The following is an 18,842-nucleotide window of genomic DNA, read 5'->3' as shown; positions in this document are numbered from 1 at the left end:
TATCTTGTTGTTTTAATCCATTTTTCTTCAGTTCATCACAAGATCTTAATGGTTATGTCACAACCGTGGCGCTGTCACATTTTGTTATGTTCTGTTTATTTGAAAATGTTTTTACATTCATTTGTTACTTTAGGATTTTGTTTTGTTTTCTGACTCTTTTTAGTGTTAAACCTTTCTTTCTTATTTTTTTAAGCACCGTCTCTAAGTTGCTTGACTCTGCAGATTGCTTGGATTCAGCAATTACGACAACATAAGCAATTTGTAGGTCAGAGGAGCAACATTCCTGTCAAAATTCAGACTCCAAAAAGTGACCAGGTTTCCAAAAATCTTTTGAAAGTTTGATGAAAAAATACTTTAAAGCAATACAAGAAACACAAATTTGAATTAATTAATAATTTAATTTTACATTTACATAAATCTCAAACTGCTGCAAGCAAGGACCATAAAATACAGATTTAAAATTAATTAAAAGAAAATCATAAACTGCTTAGAGTTCCATCGTGAATAAAAATATTTTCTCACTTCTTATGGGGAAAATGTGCTGAAAATATTTTCTTTAAAACTTTCTTAGCTTGAAACTCATTGTGTGGTTTTAGAGCAAATCAGTAAATAGCATTTTCTCTTTTTTATTTTAGTTTAAAAAGAATTAATCAACGCTTTTTCACATTTATTCTTGAAGAAATGCTCGACTGTCCCAGAACAAAGAGGTGCATCGTTGTAACATCCGGTGTAAGTCTGCCCCCTAGTGTTCAAAACATTCTCTGCACCTGCTGATAAACTGACATCACTGAAGCTGAGTTATGGATAGAAATATACACAAGCTGCATCCTGTACAAAGAAAACAACGTAAAAATAAATACTTAATTCAGAGGCAGCCAGCAGATGATCAACATCTGCAACACATTTTATAAATTAAATCAGTTCTAATTATAAAACATGAGTTAAAATGAATCTTTCAGGTAAATAAAATCATTTCTTCTTTCCAGGTTTGGGTAAGCATCCCATCGTGGAGGAGAACTTGAGTGCCGACCTCTCGCGCAGCGATAAATGGGAGTATTTCTTCGTTCCTATGGGGGTTGAGGTCCTCAGAGGCAAATCCACAATATGAAGGGGGTTTTGCAGGGAGGGAACAGCATCGGTTCTGTTAGCAGCAGCGAGCGGCCCGACAGGTTCGTCTTGATGGTCTATTCCAAGTCCCTCCAGGTGGGTCTTAAAGGTGGCAGTCTGTTGCTCCAGAGAGCTGAAATTCTCCTGAACTTTGTCAAACTGCAGGAAGAAATGAGTTTTAGATGGTTTAAATAACAAGGTTTCTGTTGCAACTCAAATTTAAGACTTTTTAAGACTATTAAGAATCAAATTTAAGACCTTTTAAGACCATTATGAATGAAATTTAACCTATAGCCTTGGATTTTGGTACAGAATGAATGTAGCAACAAAACCGCTCCAGCGGTGGAGGAGCATGTTGTCCAGCCAAGTGGTGATAAATTGACAGATGCAACAAGCGAGCGAACTGGCAGTGGAGTTTCGCCTCCCTCTTCATCTTTAAATTTTAACGGCAGCTTGCATCCATTATTGTTGCACTACTGCCATTTGTTGGATCTTCCCTTTTCCTTCATTACTGAGCAACCACATTCTCAAATTTCAATTCTCTATTAAAACCTATTTCCATTTTCAGTAATCTTCTTTGACTCACATATTTCCTACAGCTAATAAAAACATGTTCCATCGTTTCTACAGTATCACACCAATTACACAAACCAGTTAGATGTTTCTCCATCTTAAAAAGAGTGCCATTCAGAAAACTGTGACCAGTTCTTATTATATTTCTAATTATCTCCTCCCTCCTGTTTATTCCTCTAATCCTTACAACATTAACTGTATTTGATCCTTTTGAAATATTAATCTTTAAATCAGAAATCACAACTGCACTTCAGTTTTTGGATCTTTCGAATCATCAGTATAAAGACATTTATCTTCACTAGAAATATAATGATTGCACATAATCATTACATTTATTTTGTATTCGATTATAAAATTCTTTCGCCTCCCTCTGTTTAAACTGCTACTAATATGCATCTGCTAGCTAGCAAGGCTACATTAACAGCCAGCATCATCTGGGTTGGCGACAGAAGTGGCCCAATGGCAAAGACAAACATCATCCAGCAAACGGGTGATAAATTAAACCATGATAGATGGAAAAAAGTGAGTTGCTAGCTTGCTTTTTTGTAGTTAGCTCGCTAGCTAGTTTTACTCCTCCTTTCTTTTCAAAAATCTTATGACAAAAAAAGCTATATAGTATATACGAGATTAATCTAGGATCACAAAATCTAGGACTTGGGAATAATGTATTTAAAGCTAACTTAGATTTATTTTAAAATGAATTTAAGATATTTTAAGGATGCCCTGACACCCTGAATAAATCTAATCATCTTTTCTATCAAAGTTTAAAGTACCTGTTCGATGTTGGACTGAAGCAAAAGCTCAGGCCAGACAGACTCGCAGCCGCTGTTCACCTTGGTACTGATGTGAGAGTGACTCCAGGTCAGTTCCTGATGAAGCAAAACAAAACACTTTCAGCCAAAAAAACCCCCTGAAAATATCAAAGACTTGTTGCGTTGGGAGGAAAGCTGCACCTGTAGGAGCTGAGTGCAGCTTTTCAGGTGAGCCTGACAGGACTGCAGTTTGGTCCGGTACTGAGCCAACACTGACACCAAGCTCTGGGACACAAAGTGAGAAGATAATTAATGATAAAATGTTAATTACTGTTAATTAAGCAGCAGTCAGTGCTGCTTACCTCGGCGTCTTCCTGAACCAAAGTCAGGTCTCTGCTGCCCTGGCTGTCGTTTTTGGTGAGTGTCACTCCAGCGTGCAGCTCCTCCATCTGGGTCCAGAGCCCGTCCAGACCCTGCAGCAAGTCCTCAACGCTGGACTCAAAGTCCCTCTGGACCTGGACCAGAACCTGGAGGGATGCCGTCCTATGAGAGGGAAACGATTCTCAATCATTCACATAATGAAAGAGTTTTTCCCTTCTGATTTGACTTGCTTCATTTTTTACTTTGGGGTTTTGTTTTGTCTTTAATTCCTTTTGGATTGTTTTTTATTGTTGAACCTTTTTTTTTTACATTTTTTAAGTATCATTCCTCACACACTAGCAACTAGACAACACGAGCAACTTGTGGGTTGCAGCGGAAGCTGTGTCATTATTCCTCTGAAAATTCAGACTCTAAATGAGTGAAAAAGGGACCAGGTTTAAAAATCCTTAAGAAAGTTTGATGAATTAATAAAAGAAACACTTTAAAGGACCACAGGAAACCAAAAAATTATAGGAACAAATAATTTAACAGTGTTATAATAATAATAATAATAATAATAATAATAATAATAATAATAATAATAATAATAATAATAATAATAATAATATGATTTACTTATAATAATTATTTTATTATTTATCATTGATAATGATTAAATATGCTTTTATTTGCTTTCTTCATTTTGTTATTATCTTGCGACTATACATTAGGCTGCCATTGCTGAATAAACTGTAAAATCGACCCACAAACACCAGGAGCCGTTATTACTTCCGTAAACAGAGCGCTACTAGGTGACGTCAACGTTCTTCGACTGCGCATGCGTGTAGCTTTGGGAACGAAAACGGTTAATCCAGAAGTGTAGGCGCACACAGAAAAAAAAGTCTGATTTCAGCCAAAGATCGGACAAGTCGTCTGAACAGGAGTTGAAATTTCTAGAATTTATCTGATTTTACATTTAAAGAAATATATTTAAAATGATGAAAACATTAGCTTTAGCTAGTTTGAGCTAAAGTTTATGCTAATCTAACCATGTTCTTTTGTCTCGCGCACACTTACACCTCGTCATTTGTATTTATTTTGGATCCATAAACATGGTTATTTAATTTGAACGGTTGCATAAATGTTTATTTATATACTTAACTAACCCCCTGTGTGGCCGGGTTCGGTGGTACTGACCTCTGCTGTAGGTAGGCGCAGAGCAGCTTCAGTTTGTCCGTCAGCGCGGAGCCTCGGCCCGCCTCCTCCAGCATCGTCTCCGGGCCAAAGTTCACCTCACACAGGGTGACAGCCACCGCCTGCGGGGACAGGATTCAGATGAAGACGCTGTTTTTGATTCAGAATACAAAACAGCGGCAGTTCTGTTCTGCCTGAGGCTAAAAACAAAAAAAATACCCTCAGTGTAATCCTGAGAGGAACATGTCTTCCTTCTTGATATTTCCAATCAAAAGACTTCAAACCGATCCCTGATTAAAAACACAGGAGAGCAAATGTTGCCTGAGGCTTCGGTGCCGCTTGGTTCTCCGTCTCACCTGCAGCCTGGAGCGGAGAGCCTCGATGTGGGACACGGCGGGGTCCTGCAGCGGCTCCTGGAGCACACACAGCAGCAGACTGTCGGTCAGGGCCCGGGTCAGAGGAACCGAGGCCTCCGGGGTCCAAACCAGGGCCGGCCCGGAGAGCGGGCTGCAGTATATAGGAAATACAAATACAAAAATAATTAATTATTTTACACAACTGGTGGTAAATGAAGCTGGAAATGAATCTAAAATATTAAAACTTCACCATGAGTTCAGATTTTTGCTGATTTCAGGCTCAACCAGCTGCTGTTTCCTCTGTGGAGGTTCCTGCTGAAAACACATCAGCTTCATGAGGGTGCTTCAAAGTCCTAAACATTTTACGTTTTCAAGATTTGGAAAGTGCTTAATTTCTGTACAAAGTCATTGAAAGTGCACAGTTTTATAATAAAATTGATTAAAAGCCAACATTAGGAATACGCTGACAGTTACACAGATTTTTTGTTTGCTGTCTGAAGTTAAATCAGAGTGGAAATTTCTTGTTTTATTTTACATGTATTTCCAAAATTATTTAAATTTACTAAATGCTACAAAACTTAACGGAACATCTTTTTAGAGTGTTTTTTGTAAAACTTTTGCAGAAGCCTTTACCATTTTTGAGTTTTTGGCTTTAGAAAAATGTCTCAGTTTGAAAAGTCGAATAATCAAGCTCTGAAACTTCCAGCATTTTCTAGAAAATTTCTGAGCTCAACTTTAACATGTTTAAGTTGTTTCTAGCAAATTTTTCAGCCTTTCATGCTCAGAAGATTTCCCTTTTTTGATAAATTATCTGAGACTAATCTAAAAAATGTTGCCATAAATTTACTCCTCTTTTTTTATCAACAATGGCCCTAAATACATCATATAAATTATATCTTAAAATAGTGAATTTAAAATGTCTTCTTAAATTCATTTTTAACTCCAAGGTGTGATGGAAAAGTTAGGAAACTTTCTTTTCTTGAAATTGCTTGAATTTTCAGTTGGAAAAGTGTACAAACATTTGTAGAACTAGCTAATTAAATGTTTAATACCAATAAATATTTCTGTGTTTATGGAGCTTTGCTCACCCGGTTCGGTTCTGGCTGCAGGCAGCCTTTCAGAGCGTAAATACCTCCAGCCAGAACTGCCCACAGTAAACACAGTAACAGCAGCCTGCAGCATGCGTCCTCCTCCGGCAGAGCGGGTCCCGGCAGCGCCCCCAGCTGGCAGAAAAACCACACTGCAGCCACCGGCGCGAAGCAGCAGAAAGTTTTCAGAGTCCGAGACCAAAACCTGCCTCCGGGCTGAGCTTCACTTAGGATTTCTATTAAACTGGATAGGAGAAATACAGAAAGACAACAGAAGATACTTCAAATTAACTGGATAAATGCAAATAAAACTAAATAGCAGTTGTTGGAAAAAATGAAGATATTTGCCTTGAAACTTTAACAAAGCAGAAGAAACGTACAAACGCACTTAGATTTAAGTACAGATTTTTATTTATTTATTTTTTTTTTGTAAAAGAGACATACGGATTAAACTTTTATCTGTTATTAGTAGTGTTTTTAGTGTGAACAATATTGCTCCCCATCTTCGGTGCAACAGTGTTAGGGGCGCCATAAAAATACATATATACATATATATATATATATACATTTTCTTTAAAAAAAACAAAAAAAAACAGTTCAAGCACTATTCAAGGATTTTAAAGGAATGTTTTTAGACTTTTCCAGCATAAAATTTGGAGATAAAAACATCTCAAACATCTCTCAAATTTTCTAGAAAAACAAAAATTTCCAAGTTTTTTTTTTTCTTTTCTAGAAAATTTCTCAAGAATTCTCAAAAGAATTTAAAACTCGTTTTACATCAATCAAAATTTTTGAGTTTCAGCATTTTTAAAATTTTATTTTATCTTTTGTACACTTTGGTATAAATTACACTTAGTGCCAAAACGCAGTGAAAGTCCCTTGAAACACAAGCTTTGACCTTTGTCCTGGTAGAAAAATCTGGATTTTTCATAAATAACATGGATGCTTTCATCATTGATGTTTATAAAATTATTAAATCCATCAGGGATTATATAAAAACTACTGAGAATTTAAGTCAGGATATTTCCTTGAGCATGTGATGAACTGGTAGTGCCAGATCATCTAGGCCAGATTATGGCTTTTCATTCAGAAAACTCTGATTTGGCGTTTTCAGTGGTACAGGACTGGGAATGGCTCCAGCTATTCTGGTGAACTGGGATGACTTTTACTCTTCCCAGTTTGTATGGAGCAAGTTGAAATTTAATTTCTTGGGTTTAACTCAGAGGAAGTGGGCCACACGAGGAATTTGAAATCAAACCCAAACTGTTTCTTAAAATAAGTGACAAGCTGTCAAACGCTAAACAAACGAGGACGGTAATAATCCACCTGTTAAGAGCTGCTGGATGTTGACAGATTTATGACACATTTCCAGTCACAGTGAAGCATTTCTGGTTGTTTAAACGCGGCTCACCTGTTGAGAGTCGTCCATTGTTGCTGGTTGTCTCCTGCTGCTCCCTCGCCATCCTCCCTCTCATGCCTCATCGGTTTACTGGTCCACTCCCAGCCTCCATTGCCCTCCAGTCCAGCTGCCCTCTGACCTTTGGGGTGAGATGGTAGTTGAATCTGTGACCAAGCCATCTGCCGTTTTAATGTCCACTGGTTTAAAACATGATTTGACAGACAGAGCCAGTCGAACAGGCCCGACTGGAGGACTTGTTTTGGCGTTTTACTCCCTTCACTGCATTCCAGCAGACAGGAATGTGTTAAACAGGCCGGAGTGGAGATCGATCCCGACTCCACCCAGAAACAGGTTCTGACTCACAAACTACTAAACCAACTGCAGTCTGAGCCCCGTCGCTCAGGAAGGGTCAACACTTAGATTTAACGGTGTTTCACACTGGTTGTTTTTAGGCACTGAGCTATGGAGTGCCATTAGGGACATTAATCAAAATTGAAAAATTTTCATGTATAAAGTACCAAGAATCCTTAAAGAAATTCTAGAAAGTTAAAGCTCTAACTACATCATAAGTTATAGAGAGGGTACATTTAGCCTCTCTATGTGATTTTAAATTGACGGATGATTTTTTTTAGAATCTTGATGCCTTAATATCTCTTTGCTATGACAACTTTTATGCTTAAATGTTGTTTTAAGCATAAAACAACATTTTTATGTGTTTATGTTTTGTGTGAGCTTAGATAAGTTGCCTAGAGTGTTTAAAATAGAAATAAAATATAAATAATGTTTTCTTTATCATTCACCTCCAGCTAGGTAATGCAGAGTTGCATTGCGGGAATCCAAACTGTATCTTCAGCCGTAAGTCCTGATTTCTAGCACCAAGAAAGGCATACGTAGTACAGCAATATCGCCTCCAGGCTGTGGTTTCAGTAGTTCCTCCATGAGTTAATAGTTTACCTGGCATCAATCAGAAAACATCCACATTTTATATTATTTAAAGAAATTTTGACCAAAAATTGTTTACTTTAATATTCTATCATCAACTTAAGGAGGAAAATCATGTAATTTGTACCGATGTCCCATGTTGTGTGAAGGAGGTCTGAAAACTGGAATCAGTTTGTAGTTTGTCTTCTGCTTCCCCACTGATGGATGCAGTTTTCACTAACGAACAGCAGGTGGCAGCAGAAAACGACAGGGACAGACACAGGGAGAATGGAATTTTAAGTGAAAGAAAAAGTAATTAAGTATTGTATGTTATTTTTAATAAATACTATCATGCCGATGTTTGTTAAAATTGTGATCCGTCTGCTTGGGTTTTGGAGCTTTAGCGGAAGCTGAAAAGAGTAGAAATGTGTCAACCGTTTGTTAGCTTTAGCTGAACTATTACAGCGTTGCATTGTGGGTAATCAAACTGCATTTTGTACATTAAATTTTACATTTTCCATCGTTTCTATAACGTAGTTATCCCAGTTTGCTTTAGCTTGGGTCGAAAGGCAGCCTGCCGGATCTTTTTCTTGTTGTTGTTCAGGCCAATAATGTTTTGGCACCGTGAGTCATGTGGGCATGTCTGTGAAAGACATCCCGGCGCGAGAGAATAACAACTCATACTTACCTGGCAGGGGAGATACCATGATCATGAAGGTGGTTCACCCAGGGTGAGGCTCAGCCATTGCACTCCGGTTGTGCTGACCCCTGCGAATTCCCCAAATGTGGGAATCTCGACTGCATAATTTCTGGTAGTGGGGGACTGCGTTCGCGCTCTCCCCTGATTCACTGTTAATGGAAAATGAACAGATGAACTTAATACCAAGTTGCATGAAGTATTGTCATCACACGGCTGTGAGGTACTTTATGTATTTATGTAAGATATGTATTTATTGTTTACCGTCCCTTTTGTATGGCCTATTTTCCTGCTATGCTTTCTTTTCCTTTTCAACTTAACCCATCAAGAATATCAGACGAAGAGTGTTTTTTAGTTTACATTTCGTTGGTGTCTGAACCAATTTATACATATTAAAGACAGAATCTTATCCTTAAAGCTGTTTAGTGAAGTGACACTGTAGAAATAAAAGTCAGTTTAAACTCACTTTATTCTGAAAAACAGCTAATTAAAGCATCACTAAGTAACACATTTTAAACATAAATATGTTTAAAATGTGTTACTTAGTGATGAAATCATTGTCATTGTCAGTTTAATCTGTATGATGACGTAACAGGGCCATCATAGATTAAAAAATAAATTCTGACAAAATCCTCAAATTCTGAGATTCAACTCAGAAATACAGTTTTTTTCTAGAAAATGTCTGAGATTAATCTTAAAATCTGAGTGGAAATTTACCACTCCCTTTTTTTTATTATTTCAACCTCAATTTTGCTTTGTAACATTTGATCATCTTTCAGCATTAAAACCTGTTTTTATATATAACCAAATCTCATTATTTCTCAAGGTAATTTACACCGAGGGGTTCTGGTCGGGTCCGGAAACTGGTAAACAGACCTGGTGGAGCACAGAGAGAAAAATGAATGAACTGAAACACTACAAAACTTCTGGGATTAATTTTTAAATCCCTGAGTTTTCCTAAATTTTTTATTTTGAGGTTTTCATATATTCATTATTTCTCTGAGTTTCTGGATGTGTTTATTTAAATGTTAAATCCTAAAGTGACTCAGGGAATATTTTATTTCCCACCGTGAGTCAGAACCCGATGTGTGAAGTTGCTAATGGTCAGTCAGAGGAATGAACAGCATACTTACCTGGCAGGGGCGACTCCTTGATCCTGTAGGTGGATCGCCCAGGGTGAGGATCAGCCATTGCACTGCGGCGATCTGACCTCTGTGAATTCTCCACATGGGAGAATCTCAACTGCACAATTTATGGTGGTGGGGGACTGCGTTCGCGCTCTCCCCTGGTATTCATGTTAATGATGAATAATGTGATGCTGTCTGAACCAATTTATACATGATATTAAAGACAGACTCTTATCCTTAAAGATGTTAACTTTAGTGAAGTGACACTGTAGTAATAAGTAATTTTAAGTTCACTTTATTCTGAAAAACGGCTAATTAAAGCATCACTAAGTAACAAATTTTAAACATATTTCATTGTCGTGTCAGTATAATCTGTATGATGACGTAACAGGGCCATCATAGATTAAAAAATAAATTCTGACAAAATCCTCAAATTCTGAGATTCAACTCAGAAATTCTAATGGAGTTTTATTTAAATTTATTTGTGTTAAAAGTCAAAAATTTCATTTTTTTAAATTAATCTTAAAATCTGAGTGGATTTTTTAAATATAATTTCAAACTCAATTTGCTGTAATATGGCACTGTAAATATGAGACATAATCTGAAATAATCCAGCTACTCCCAGTGCTTCCAGTACGAACAACTAATCAGAGCAAGGAGGCGGGGCTTAACGCTGTCAATCACTCATGTTGCGCTGCTAAATTTGATAATAGAGAAATTATCCACAGCCATTGGTGGCTATGCTAACTAGCCTAGCTTTCAGGTCAGGCTATGCTAGCTGCAGAGTAGCAGAGAGCAAAGAGGGAAATTAATCTCAAGGCATTAAAGACTGTTTTTATATATGACCAAACTCATTATTTCTCAAGGTATTTACACCGAGGGGTTCTGGTCGGGTCCAGGGGACCTGGTGGAGCACAGAGGGAAAAATGAATGAATTGAAACACTACAAAACTTCTGGGATTCATTTTTAAATGTGAGTTTTTCTATGTTTCTCATTTTAAGTTTTTTTCATATATTCATTATTTCTCTGAGTTTCTGATTGTGTTTATTTAAATGTTAAATCCTAAAGTGACCCAGGGAATATTTTATTTCCCACCGTGAGTCAGAACCGGATGTGTGAAGTTGCTAATGGTCAGTCAGAGGAATGAACAGCATACTTACCTGGCAGGGGTGACTCCATGATCCTGTAGGTGGATCGCCCAGGGTGAGGATCAGCCATTGCACTGCGGCGATCTGACCTCTGTGAATTCTCCACATGGGAGAATCTCAACTGCACAATTTATGGTGGTGGGGGACTGCGTTCGCGCTCTCCCCTGGTATTCATGTTAATGATGAATAATGTGACGCTGTCTGAACCAATTTATACATGATATTAAGGTCTAAAGAAAGTGATTATCTGAGTTTTATTTATTTTGAATATCAGAATGCCACACATTTTAAATATTTATAGTGAAAAATTGTTTAAAAAATCTTTCTGCTTAAACTTTACAGTTATGTTCATCAAAATTCAAATGCTTAATTAAAATACGCTGAAGTTTGTGTTCATAAGACAACACAAAAGAAAAGAAAAACGTTTAAAATCAGTGTACAAGCTGTGGCGCTCCTCTGTGAGGGCAGCCAGTAAATCCAGCGAACCGCTTCAGTTTTGCCGAACAAGTCGTCCAGAAGCTTTGCAGAAGAATCCTCGGAAAAGAAAAAAGACAGAAGTTCAACAAGAATTTATCCTCGATCACACCGTAAACAGGTGAAAGGATCTAACATGAGTCGTTGTTCTGACCACCTTTTGCTGCCTCGTCGTTTCCTAACGTAGCACGGATAACTAGCCAAGTCGGTAGCTGTCGGCGCTACGTGTCTAAAACTTTTACCGTGATGTTTACAAACTGAAAACTATAGCAGGCTGTGTTAATGTTAAATATTATCGTTTCTTATCACTCATTTCTTTATGTGACGAGACTGAAGTGGAAGCTGAGAAGTTGTGCTTAGCTTAGCATTGGAACAATTTACACGACAAACACAGAAATATCACTTCCTTCATCAGAATATCCGACCCGTTTAAAATGGAACGGGTCAGATGTTTGCACTAATCCTTTTATGAGAACTCTTTGTTCAAGGTAGAATTTGATGTAAATTGTACGTTTTGTGATTCATATCCTTAAACTGTTGTCCACTTGTTTTGGCGCCGTCCCTTTGTTGATGCTTTTTGGCAGAATCTGTGTGACTTTATCCACAACAACATAGAAGCTCAATAGATGCTGTTATGGAAAGATTCTTACTTGGCCTCACTAAAAGCTCAACAGTTCAGAGTTTCTCATAAATCCTTTATTGTCACTAAATATCATATTCATTGTTCCAGGTGGGGAAAGCCAGGCCTCGTGTAACAGAGAGAAAAGTGTGTATGAATGTGTATGTGAATTTGTCCAAAATAATAATAATAATAATAGTGTGTACGTGCTTGTAATGAGATTTTTGATTTACGTATGTTTGGAGACACCTAGTGGTATGATGAGTGACTGCAACGGGTCCTTCTGGCGCTCTCTCGGTTTACCCACCTGGTGCGAGAGAGGCAGCTCTTTGCTATTTTTTTTACTTAGGGTCATTTTTTTCTAGTTCAACAATTGACGAAATACTGAGAGATTATTTAATATTTACAAATATAATTTATAAACTTTTCTTGTGGTTGGACTGGAAAAATATGACCCTATGAGTGGGAGCAGCACCAGTTGGTGTTTGTGGCTGACCACTCGGTCACAACGCCAACTGCGTCTTTTGTTTGTTTTTTTTCGGCTGTTGGACCACTTGTGAGAAGTCACATTGTGAGTTTCATTTCATACCACACTGACTAGGCGAGTTCAAAAAATATCTATATATGTAACGGATATTAGATATACAGGTGAAATTCTTGCTAAAATATGTTTGGTAAACATCTTTGTATGTATTTTATAACTGCCTTGTGATGAGTGGTGTTTGGCGGCCCCTACTGGTTGCCTGTAAATAAGAGGGGAAACCGGAAATTCCACACAGACGGTTTTGCACTCTTATGTGGTAAGTCATCAAATCTGGTTCTCCTCGGACTTGTTTTTGTGGTTTTGTTCGGGGACTAAATTGGAGTGTTGTTGCGATACACAGAGGACAGGTGGACCAGTAAGGGAGGCTAACAGGATGTTTATGTCAACCACTCATTACAGGTAAAAATGTCAATAATTTAATGTAAGGAAGCTATATATTGTGAATGTAACTGATAACTGTTAACTGCTAAGCTAGTTGCTTTATTGTTATTATCAGTTATTTTACTGTTTGATTTAAAGAATAAGGATGTTTTGTTTCGTTTTGAAGAACTGTTAATTGTGTTATTGTTTAAAATACATGCAATCACACCGTAAATAAAAAATAAAGAGTTCTGAGGAACGCTGGTGGAGCTGTTGGACCACTTGCGTGAAGTCACATTGTGAGTTTCATTTCATATCACACTAGATCTAGGTGACAACAACCAACCAAGGCTAAACTGGTGCTATAAGAAGCAAAAAGGGTTTCACTTGCTGCCTTTTACAATGAAGTTAAGTTTTATATCCAGACTATCAAAGATAAAAAATGTATATTAAAACAATTGAAATCTGAACTGCTTTGAATGTACAGTTGGGAATCGAAGCCCCTTAGCTTTTTCTTTTTCTTGAATATGTTTATCTGTATTTATCTGTATTTGTTTTTTCTTGAGGCAGAACAAATGTTTCACTCTGTTGTTACACAGTGTGTCTGTAAATAAAGTTTAAATAAAAACATTCCCCCCAAACCCCCCTCACACAACAGACTCCTTGAGGCTTTGATGTCAAGCAGTGATGTCACTCATCATGTCTGTGACATCACTGGTGGCTGTCTTTATATTCCCAGATTCCACAGAGAAAATCATTTGCAGTTTAAGGATCGAATTCAAACATGGCAGAAAAAGATTTCTTGACAAACAAACTAGCGGTTTTACAGAGCAGCCACAGGAAGCTGGAGGAAGACAACGAGCAGCTTCAGAAGACGGTGGAAACACTGAAGATAAAACTTGAGCGGCTGAATAACAGAAGAGACAACGACGCGGTTAGCTGGCAAGTAGAAAACAATCTCCTCATTAATTCAAATGAGTATTATAAGAAACAATTTACGAGCCTTAGTTTGAGATTGGAAGAAGCAAAATCAACAATTATTGATCTAAGATGTGATTATGGAACCTTGAGGAGAGTAAATAAAAAACTTGAACAAAAACTGGCGACAACAAAACAAAATGGAGAACACAATTTGAAAGACACGTCAGAAAAACTGCAGTGGCTGGAAAGAGAAAACGAAGAGCTAAACCAGGAGATTGTGGCTCTGAAAATAAAGCAGGACAGATTAAAATCCAGGGTGGCGGAAAAATCTAAGGAAGTCCAACAGACAGAAGAAACCCCAGAAGAAGAGACTCCAAAACCAAATATATTTCAGAGAGTCGGGAGAACTTTTATAAACATGTATGAATCAGGAACGTTGAGATACTGGGTGCCACCCTGGATTTTTTAATCAGTAAACAGGAACTTTGGGGGTTGATGGCAGCATAATGCTTAGTGGATCCGAGTTTGTGATTTCCTTCAACCATTGATGTGTGTAGTTGGATTTCTATCGATTCTATCAAATGATGGTCTGTGTAAATATTTATCAAATTGAATGGCCATTCAGATTTTGTGTAGTTTTTTCGTTTCTTTTGGTGTTAGGGTTAGGTTCCTCATTTTTAGTTCTTTCACATATTCATTATTTCTCTGAGTTTCTGATTGTGTTTATTTAAATGTTAAATCCTAAAGTGACCCAGGGAATATTTTATTTCCCACCGTGAGTCAGAACCCGATGTGTGAAGTTGCTAATGGTCAGTCAGAGGAATGAACAGCATACTTACCTGGCAGGGGTGACTCCATGATCCTGTAGGTGGATCGCCCAGGGTGAGGATCAGCCATTGCACTGCGGCGATCTGACCTCTGTGAATTCTCCACATGGGAGAATCTCAACTGCACAATTTATGGTGGTGGGGGACTGCGTTCGCGCTCTCCCCTGGTATTCATGTAAATGATGAATGATGTGTTGCTGTCTGAACCAATTCAATTGTGTTTATTTAAATCCTAAAGTTGCAGGGGCGACTCTATGATGCTGCAGGTCAGGGCTGGGCACTCCTGGTCCTGGACGGCCGGTGTCCTGCAACTTTTACATGTATCTCTACTTCAACACACCTGAATCCAAGAGCTGAATCACCTCCTAACTGCAGTCAGGTTCTCCAGAGTCCTGCTAATGACCTCATTATTTGACTCAGGTGTGTTGAAGTAGAGATACATGTAAAGGTTGCAGGACACCGGCCCTCCAGGACCAGGAGCGCCCACCCCGGGTGTAGGTGGATTGATTTTTTAAATTTATTTTTAATTTTTCCTTTTTCCACCTCTCCCTTTATTTTCTTCCCTTTGTCATCTTTCTTGTTGTTTGTACAACAGTCATAATATAAAATTTAAATTTTTGTTACATATTGTTTGTATTGGACTCTGTATGCAAAGAACTAATAAAGACTCCTGAAAATGGAAGTTGGATCGCCCAGGAAGAAGCCTTTGCAGAAGCCTTCACAATTCGTGAGTTTTTGACTTTAGAAAAATGTCTCAGTTTGAAAAGTCGAATAATCAAGCTCTGAAATTTCCAACATTTTCTAGAAAATTTCCAAGATTAACTTTAACATTTTAAAGTTGTTTCTAGCAAATTTTTCAGCTTTTCAAGCTCAGAAAATGTCATTTTTTTGAGAAATTATCTGAGACTAATCTAAAAAAAGTTGCCGTAAATTTACTCCTTAATGCTTAATGTTTAAAACCAATAAATATCACTGTTTAAGTTCTATGTAACGTGTGATGTAACGTGTTACATCCGGGTTTCATTTTCTATCCGTTAGTGAGTCCATGTTGCTGTTGTTTTTGTCAGCTTCGTGTGTAGGTCTGTATGTAGTGAGCGTGAAAGAACCTGGCATAGAACCTGTTCTATAACTTAACGGATAGAACAGGTTCTATGCCATTAATAAATGCAGTAATGGCATTTATTTACCTGTCACATTCAACAGGTTGGGTTCTCGCTCCCAGGCTCCGATAATCGGGCCAAGACAATGTTGAATATGCCCCGATTTGAGATCTGACATATTCAACACACCACGCACTGCAGGACGTTGTAAGATTGTGGGAAAGGGGAAATAAAAAACTTTAGCAGGAACACCAACATGCAGAAGTAATATCTGACGGTCCTTGCCTCCCACCCCGGGGCGCAGCAAAATTGCCAAGTCTTTACCAGTCCATGGTAATAAAAAGGTTGGGTGTTTAAAATAGAAATAAAATTGAAATAATGTTTTCTTTGTCATTCATCTCCAGCTTGGCTAATGCAAAGTTGCATTGCGGGAAACCAAACTGTATTATCAGCCGTAGGTCCAGATTTCTAGCACCAAGAAAGGCATACGTAGTTCAGCAATATCGCCTCCAGGCTGTGGTTTCAGTAGTTCCTCCATAAGTTAATAGTTTACCTGACATCAATCAGAAAACATCCACATTTTATATTATTTAAAGAAATTTTGACCAAAAATTGTTGTCTTTAATATTCTATCATCAACTTGAGGAGGAAAATCATGTAATTTGTACTCAAATTACAAATCAGTGTTGGAGAAAGTACTAAAAAATTTACAAAAGTAAAAGTACCACATTAACATTTTAACTTGAGTAAAAGTAAAACAGTACTGGATTTTAAAAATACTTAAGTATTAAAAGTAAAAGTACTTCCTGAATACATTACTTAATCTCTAATACAATATCATTAAGTGGACCTATCGTATTTAATTTTAATACATGGAATATGTGCCATTTTAATGAACAATGCCACAGATAAAGCATGTTTTTATTGCGTTTACTCTCTGTGACAGTTTAGATTTAGATTTGTGATTCTATGCATCTTAATTTCAGGGATGGAAACATCTTGTGTCCTGTCCTCACATAGCATGAACTTCACTTTTTATTGCCACTAATGGCATTTATTTAGAAAGAAATCCAACAGAAAGGGGATGGAAAGAAGGTGGATGAGGTAGAACATGCAACCGAGGAGCCACGTAGCAGTGTTGTAGTCAAGACCACCTAACCCGTGACCATGTCAAGACCAATACCAGCACCCCACGCTACATGACACAATAAAATTAAGTGCACCTATCAAAATTGCTTCTCAAACTGATTTGAAAAATCCATTCCCATAAAAACACCTAGATATTAAATACTTAGAGCTGAAATAAATTTAACCAGTATCATTATCAATTCAAACTCTTCTTCATTCTGCTTTGCTTCCATCTCTGTGGCACAATCCGCAGTGGTTTCCTACCATCATTAAAAGATACCGCCCTGGACGTTTGCCCATATCACCCATGTCAGAAACCACAACTGTCTGCTCCATTAAACATAGAAATGATGGCAATGCCTCAATGGTAAACAACAACAAAGAGCAATGAGCATGCTCTGTGCTCTTACATTGTTTTGTTTATTCGCCAATTAAATAAATCTCTCTTTTTTTAAATACAATAATAATAATAATATCCATTGCAGTGTATTCAGAGCGTCACAAGAACAAAGAACGGCTCTCAGTGAGGCTTCAGTCCTATAGGACTTAGTAAAAATCCATCCAGAAGAATTGGATCGTTCATCACTATCACTATATAGCAGACTTTGGTCACAGCGTTGTCCCATATATCCTCAATCAACTCTTCCACACAATAATTAAGCGCATAACTGACAACTATTTTTCATCGCAGATGCACCATATGTGTCCCTATACAGCTAGCTTTGCTAGCATCACGTCCACATAGCTTACCTTTCTTTAAGTTTCCTTTCCAAGTGACGCTAAAAGTTGGACGAAGTCCCCACCGTCTGTGTAAGTGAAACGCTTCTGATTTTACATGTCGCCAAATCTTATGATTTATGTAGCGAAATTCTATTATTGACGATTAAACAGACATCTTTTCCCGCTAAGTGGAAATCACTGCGAATGTCTCGGAGCTCCGCGTGCGAGTGAAAGGAGGAGGCGATGGGTGACAACAGACACACGTAATTAGTAGGTCAAGATATTGCTTGGATTTTACAGCGCCTAAAGTCCCTGAACTTCACATTTTAACGGGAAAAAAAGCGCAATGCGACTTGGATGTAACGACTAACGCGACGGTTTTGTAGAAATATAGTGAAGTAGAAAGTACAGATACTTACTGTAAAATGTAGTGGAGTAAAATTCGAAAGTATCCATTATTAAATATACTTAAGTGAAGTACAAATGCACGAAAAATGTACTTAAGTCACGCCCTGCAGACCGGCACCTCCCAGCAGCAGGGGGCGGTGCAGCATGCCTACATCCCCGGAAACTGGAACTACAGAGGCTACTGTGAGTGACTCTAAATCCACAGCTCTTCTTCTCCTCCTTCTGTTTGGATACTTAAGGAATAAAAAGTCAACCCCAAACTGTTACAAATTACACAAAAAATTACACACTACAGTTGTGTGAAGGAGGTCTGAAAACTGGAATCAGTTTGTAGTTTGTCTTCTGCTTCCCCACTGATGAATGGAGTTTTCACTAACGAACAGCAGGTGGCAGCAGAACTGTTTCTGACGTCATCACACGAAGACATAGGGCGAATGGAATTTTAAATAAAAGAAAAAGTAATTAAGTGTTGTATGTTATATTTAATAAATACTATCATGCCGACGTTTGTTTAAATTGTGATACGTCTGCTTGGTTTTGGAGCTTTAGCGGAAGCTGAAAAGAGTAGAAATGTGTCAACCGTTTGTTAGCTTTAGCTAAACTATTACAGCGTTGCATTATGGGTAATCAAACGGTATGTTGTACATTAAATGTAACATTTTCCATCGTTTCTATAACCCATCCCAGTGTGCCTTAGCTAGTGTTGCAAGGTAAAAAGCTAAAAAGGATCCCGGAACATTTTTTCTCTTTAAGCCAACAACGTGTTGGCACCGTGAGTCATGTGGGCATGTCTGTGAAAGACATCCCGGCGCGAGAGAAGAACAACTCATACTTACCTGGCAGGGGAGATACCATGATCATGAAGGTGGTTCACCCAGGGTGAGGCTCAGCCATTGCACTCCGGTTGTGCTGACCCCTGCGAATTCCCCAAATGTGGGAATCTCGACTGCATAATTTCTGGTAGTGGGGGACTGCGTTCGCGCTCTCCCCTGATTCACTGTTAATGGAAAATAAATAT

At 38.0% G+C, this 18,842-nt stretch overlaps 1 protein-coding gene and 5 non-coding genes across 7 annotated transcripts; 5 read left to right on the top strand and 1 right to left on the bottom strand.

Annotated features, from left to right (window-relative positions):
- Positions 1 to 378: 378 nt before the first annotated feature.
- Positions 379 to 7,133, bottom strand: si:ch211-151h10.2 (uncharacterized protein LOC567699 homolog). 2 transcript variants are annotated; one of them, XM_044120352.1, is made up of 9 exons: positions 6,842 to 7,133; positions 5,431 to 5,674; positions 4,593 to 4,654; positions 4,343 to 4,493; positions 3,990 to 4,108; positions 2,795 to 2,975; positions 2,634 to 2,717; positions 2,454 to 2,549; positions 379 to 1,266 (listed from the first exon to the last, which is right to left on the bottom strand). In XM_044120352.1, exons 1-9 carry the CDS (start codon positions 7,006 to 7,008, stop codon positions 970 to 972), a joined length of 1,401 nt encoding a protein of 466 aa, XP_043976287.1. In that variant the 5' UTR covers positions 7,009 to 7,133; the 3' UTR covers positions 379 to 969. The 2 variants fall into 2 exon arrangements, with proteins under 2 accessions (XP_043976287.1, XP_043976286.1); XM_044120351.1 differs by having other exon boundaries at positions 383 to 1,266; positions 4,593 to 4,657.
- A 1,297-nt stretch (positions 7,134 to 8,430) lies between these two features.
- On the top strand, positions 8,431 to 8,594 carry LOC122833333. The gene has a single exon (XR_006370958.1). It is a non-coding gene; the product is annotated as a U1 spliceosomal RNA (small nuclear RNA).
- Positions 8,595 to 9,572: 978 nt separating this feature from the next.
- On the top strand, positions 9,573 to 9,735 carry LOC122833341. Its single transcript, XR_006370966.1, has one exon. It is a non-coding gene; the product is annotated as a U1 spliceosomal RNA (small nuclear RNA).
- A 992-nt stretch (positions 9,736 to 10,727) lies between these two features.
- On the top strand, positions 10,728 to 10,890 carry LOC122833339. The gene has a single exon (XR_006370964.1). It is a non-coding gene; the product is annotated as a U1 spliceosomal RNA (small nuclear RNA).
- A 3,582-nt stretch (positions 10,891 to 14,472) lies between these two features.
- Positions 14,473 to 14,635, top strand: LOC122833338. Its single transcript, XR_006370963.1, has one exon. It is a non-coding gene; the product is annotated as a U1 spliceosomal RNA (small nuclear RNA).
- Positions 14,636 to 18,652: 4,017 nt separating this feature from the next.
- On the top strand, positions 18,653 to 18,816 carry LOC122833332. The gene has a single exon (XR_006370957.1). It is a non-coding gene; the product is annotated as a U1 spliceosomal RNA (small nuclear RNA).
- The last annotated feature ends 26 nt before the right edge of the window (positions 18,817 to 18,842 follow it).

Source organism: Gambusia affinis, linkage group LG06, assembly GCF_019740435.1.
Source record: "Gambusia affinis linkage group LG06, SWU_Gaff_1.0, whole genome shotgun sequence".
Taxonomy (NCBI): Eukaryota; Metazoa; Chordata; class Actinopteri; order Cyprinodontiformes; family Poeciliidae; genus Gambusia; species Gambusia affinis.
This window is presented reverse-complemented; position numbering and strand designations above follow the sequence as displayed.

Bases quoted from the DNA above. Each gene is read 5' to 3' on its own strand.
- si:ch211-151h10.2 (XM_044120351.1), bottom strand. From the start codon at position 7,008: ATGGCTTGGTCACAGATTCAACTACCATCTCACCCCAAAGGTCAGAGG. The intron at 5,675-6,841 runs GTGAGCCGCGTT...TCTCCTATCCAG, and splicing joins CAATGGACGACTCTCAACAG to TTTAATAGAAATCCTAAGTG. The intron at 2,976-3,989 runs GTCAGTACCACC...TCCCTCTCATAG, and splicing joins TGCGCCTACCTACAGCAGAG to GACGGCATCCCTCCAGGTTC.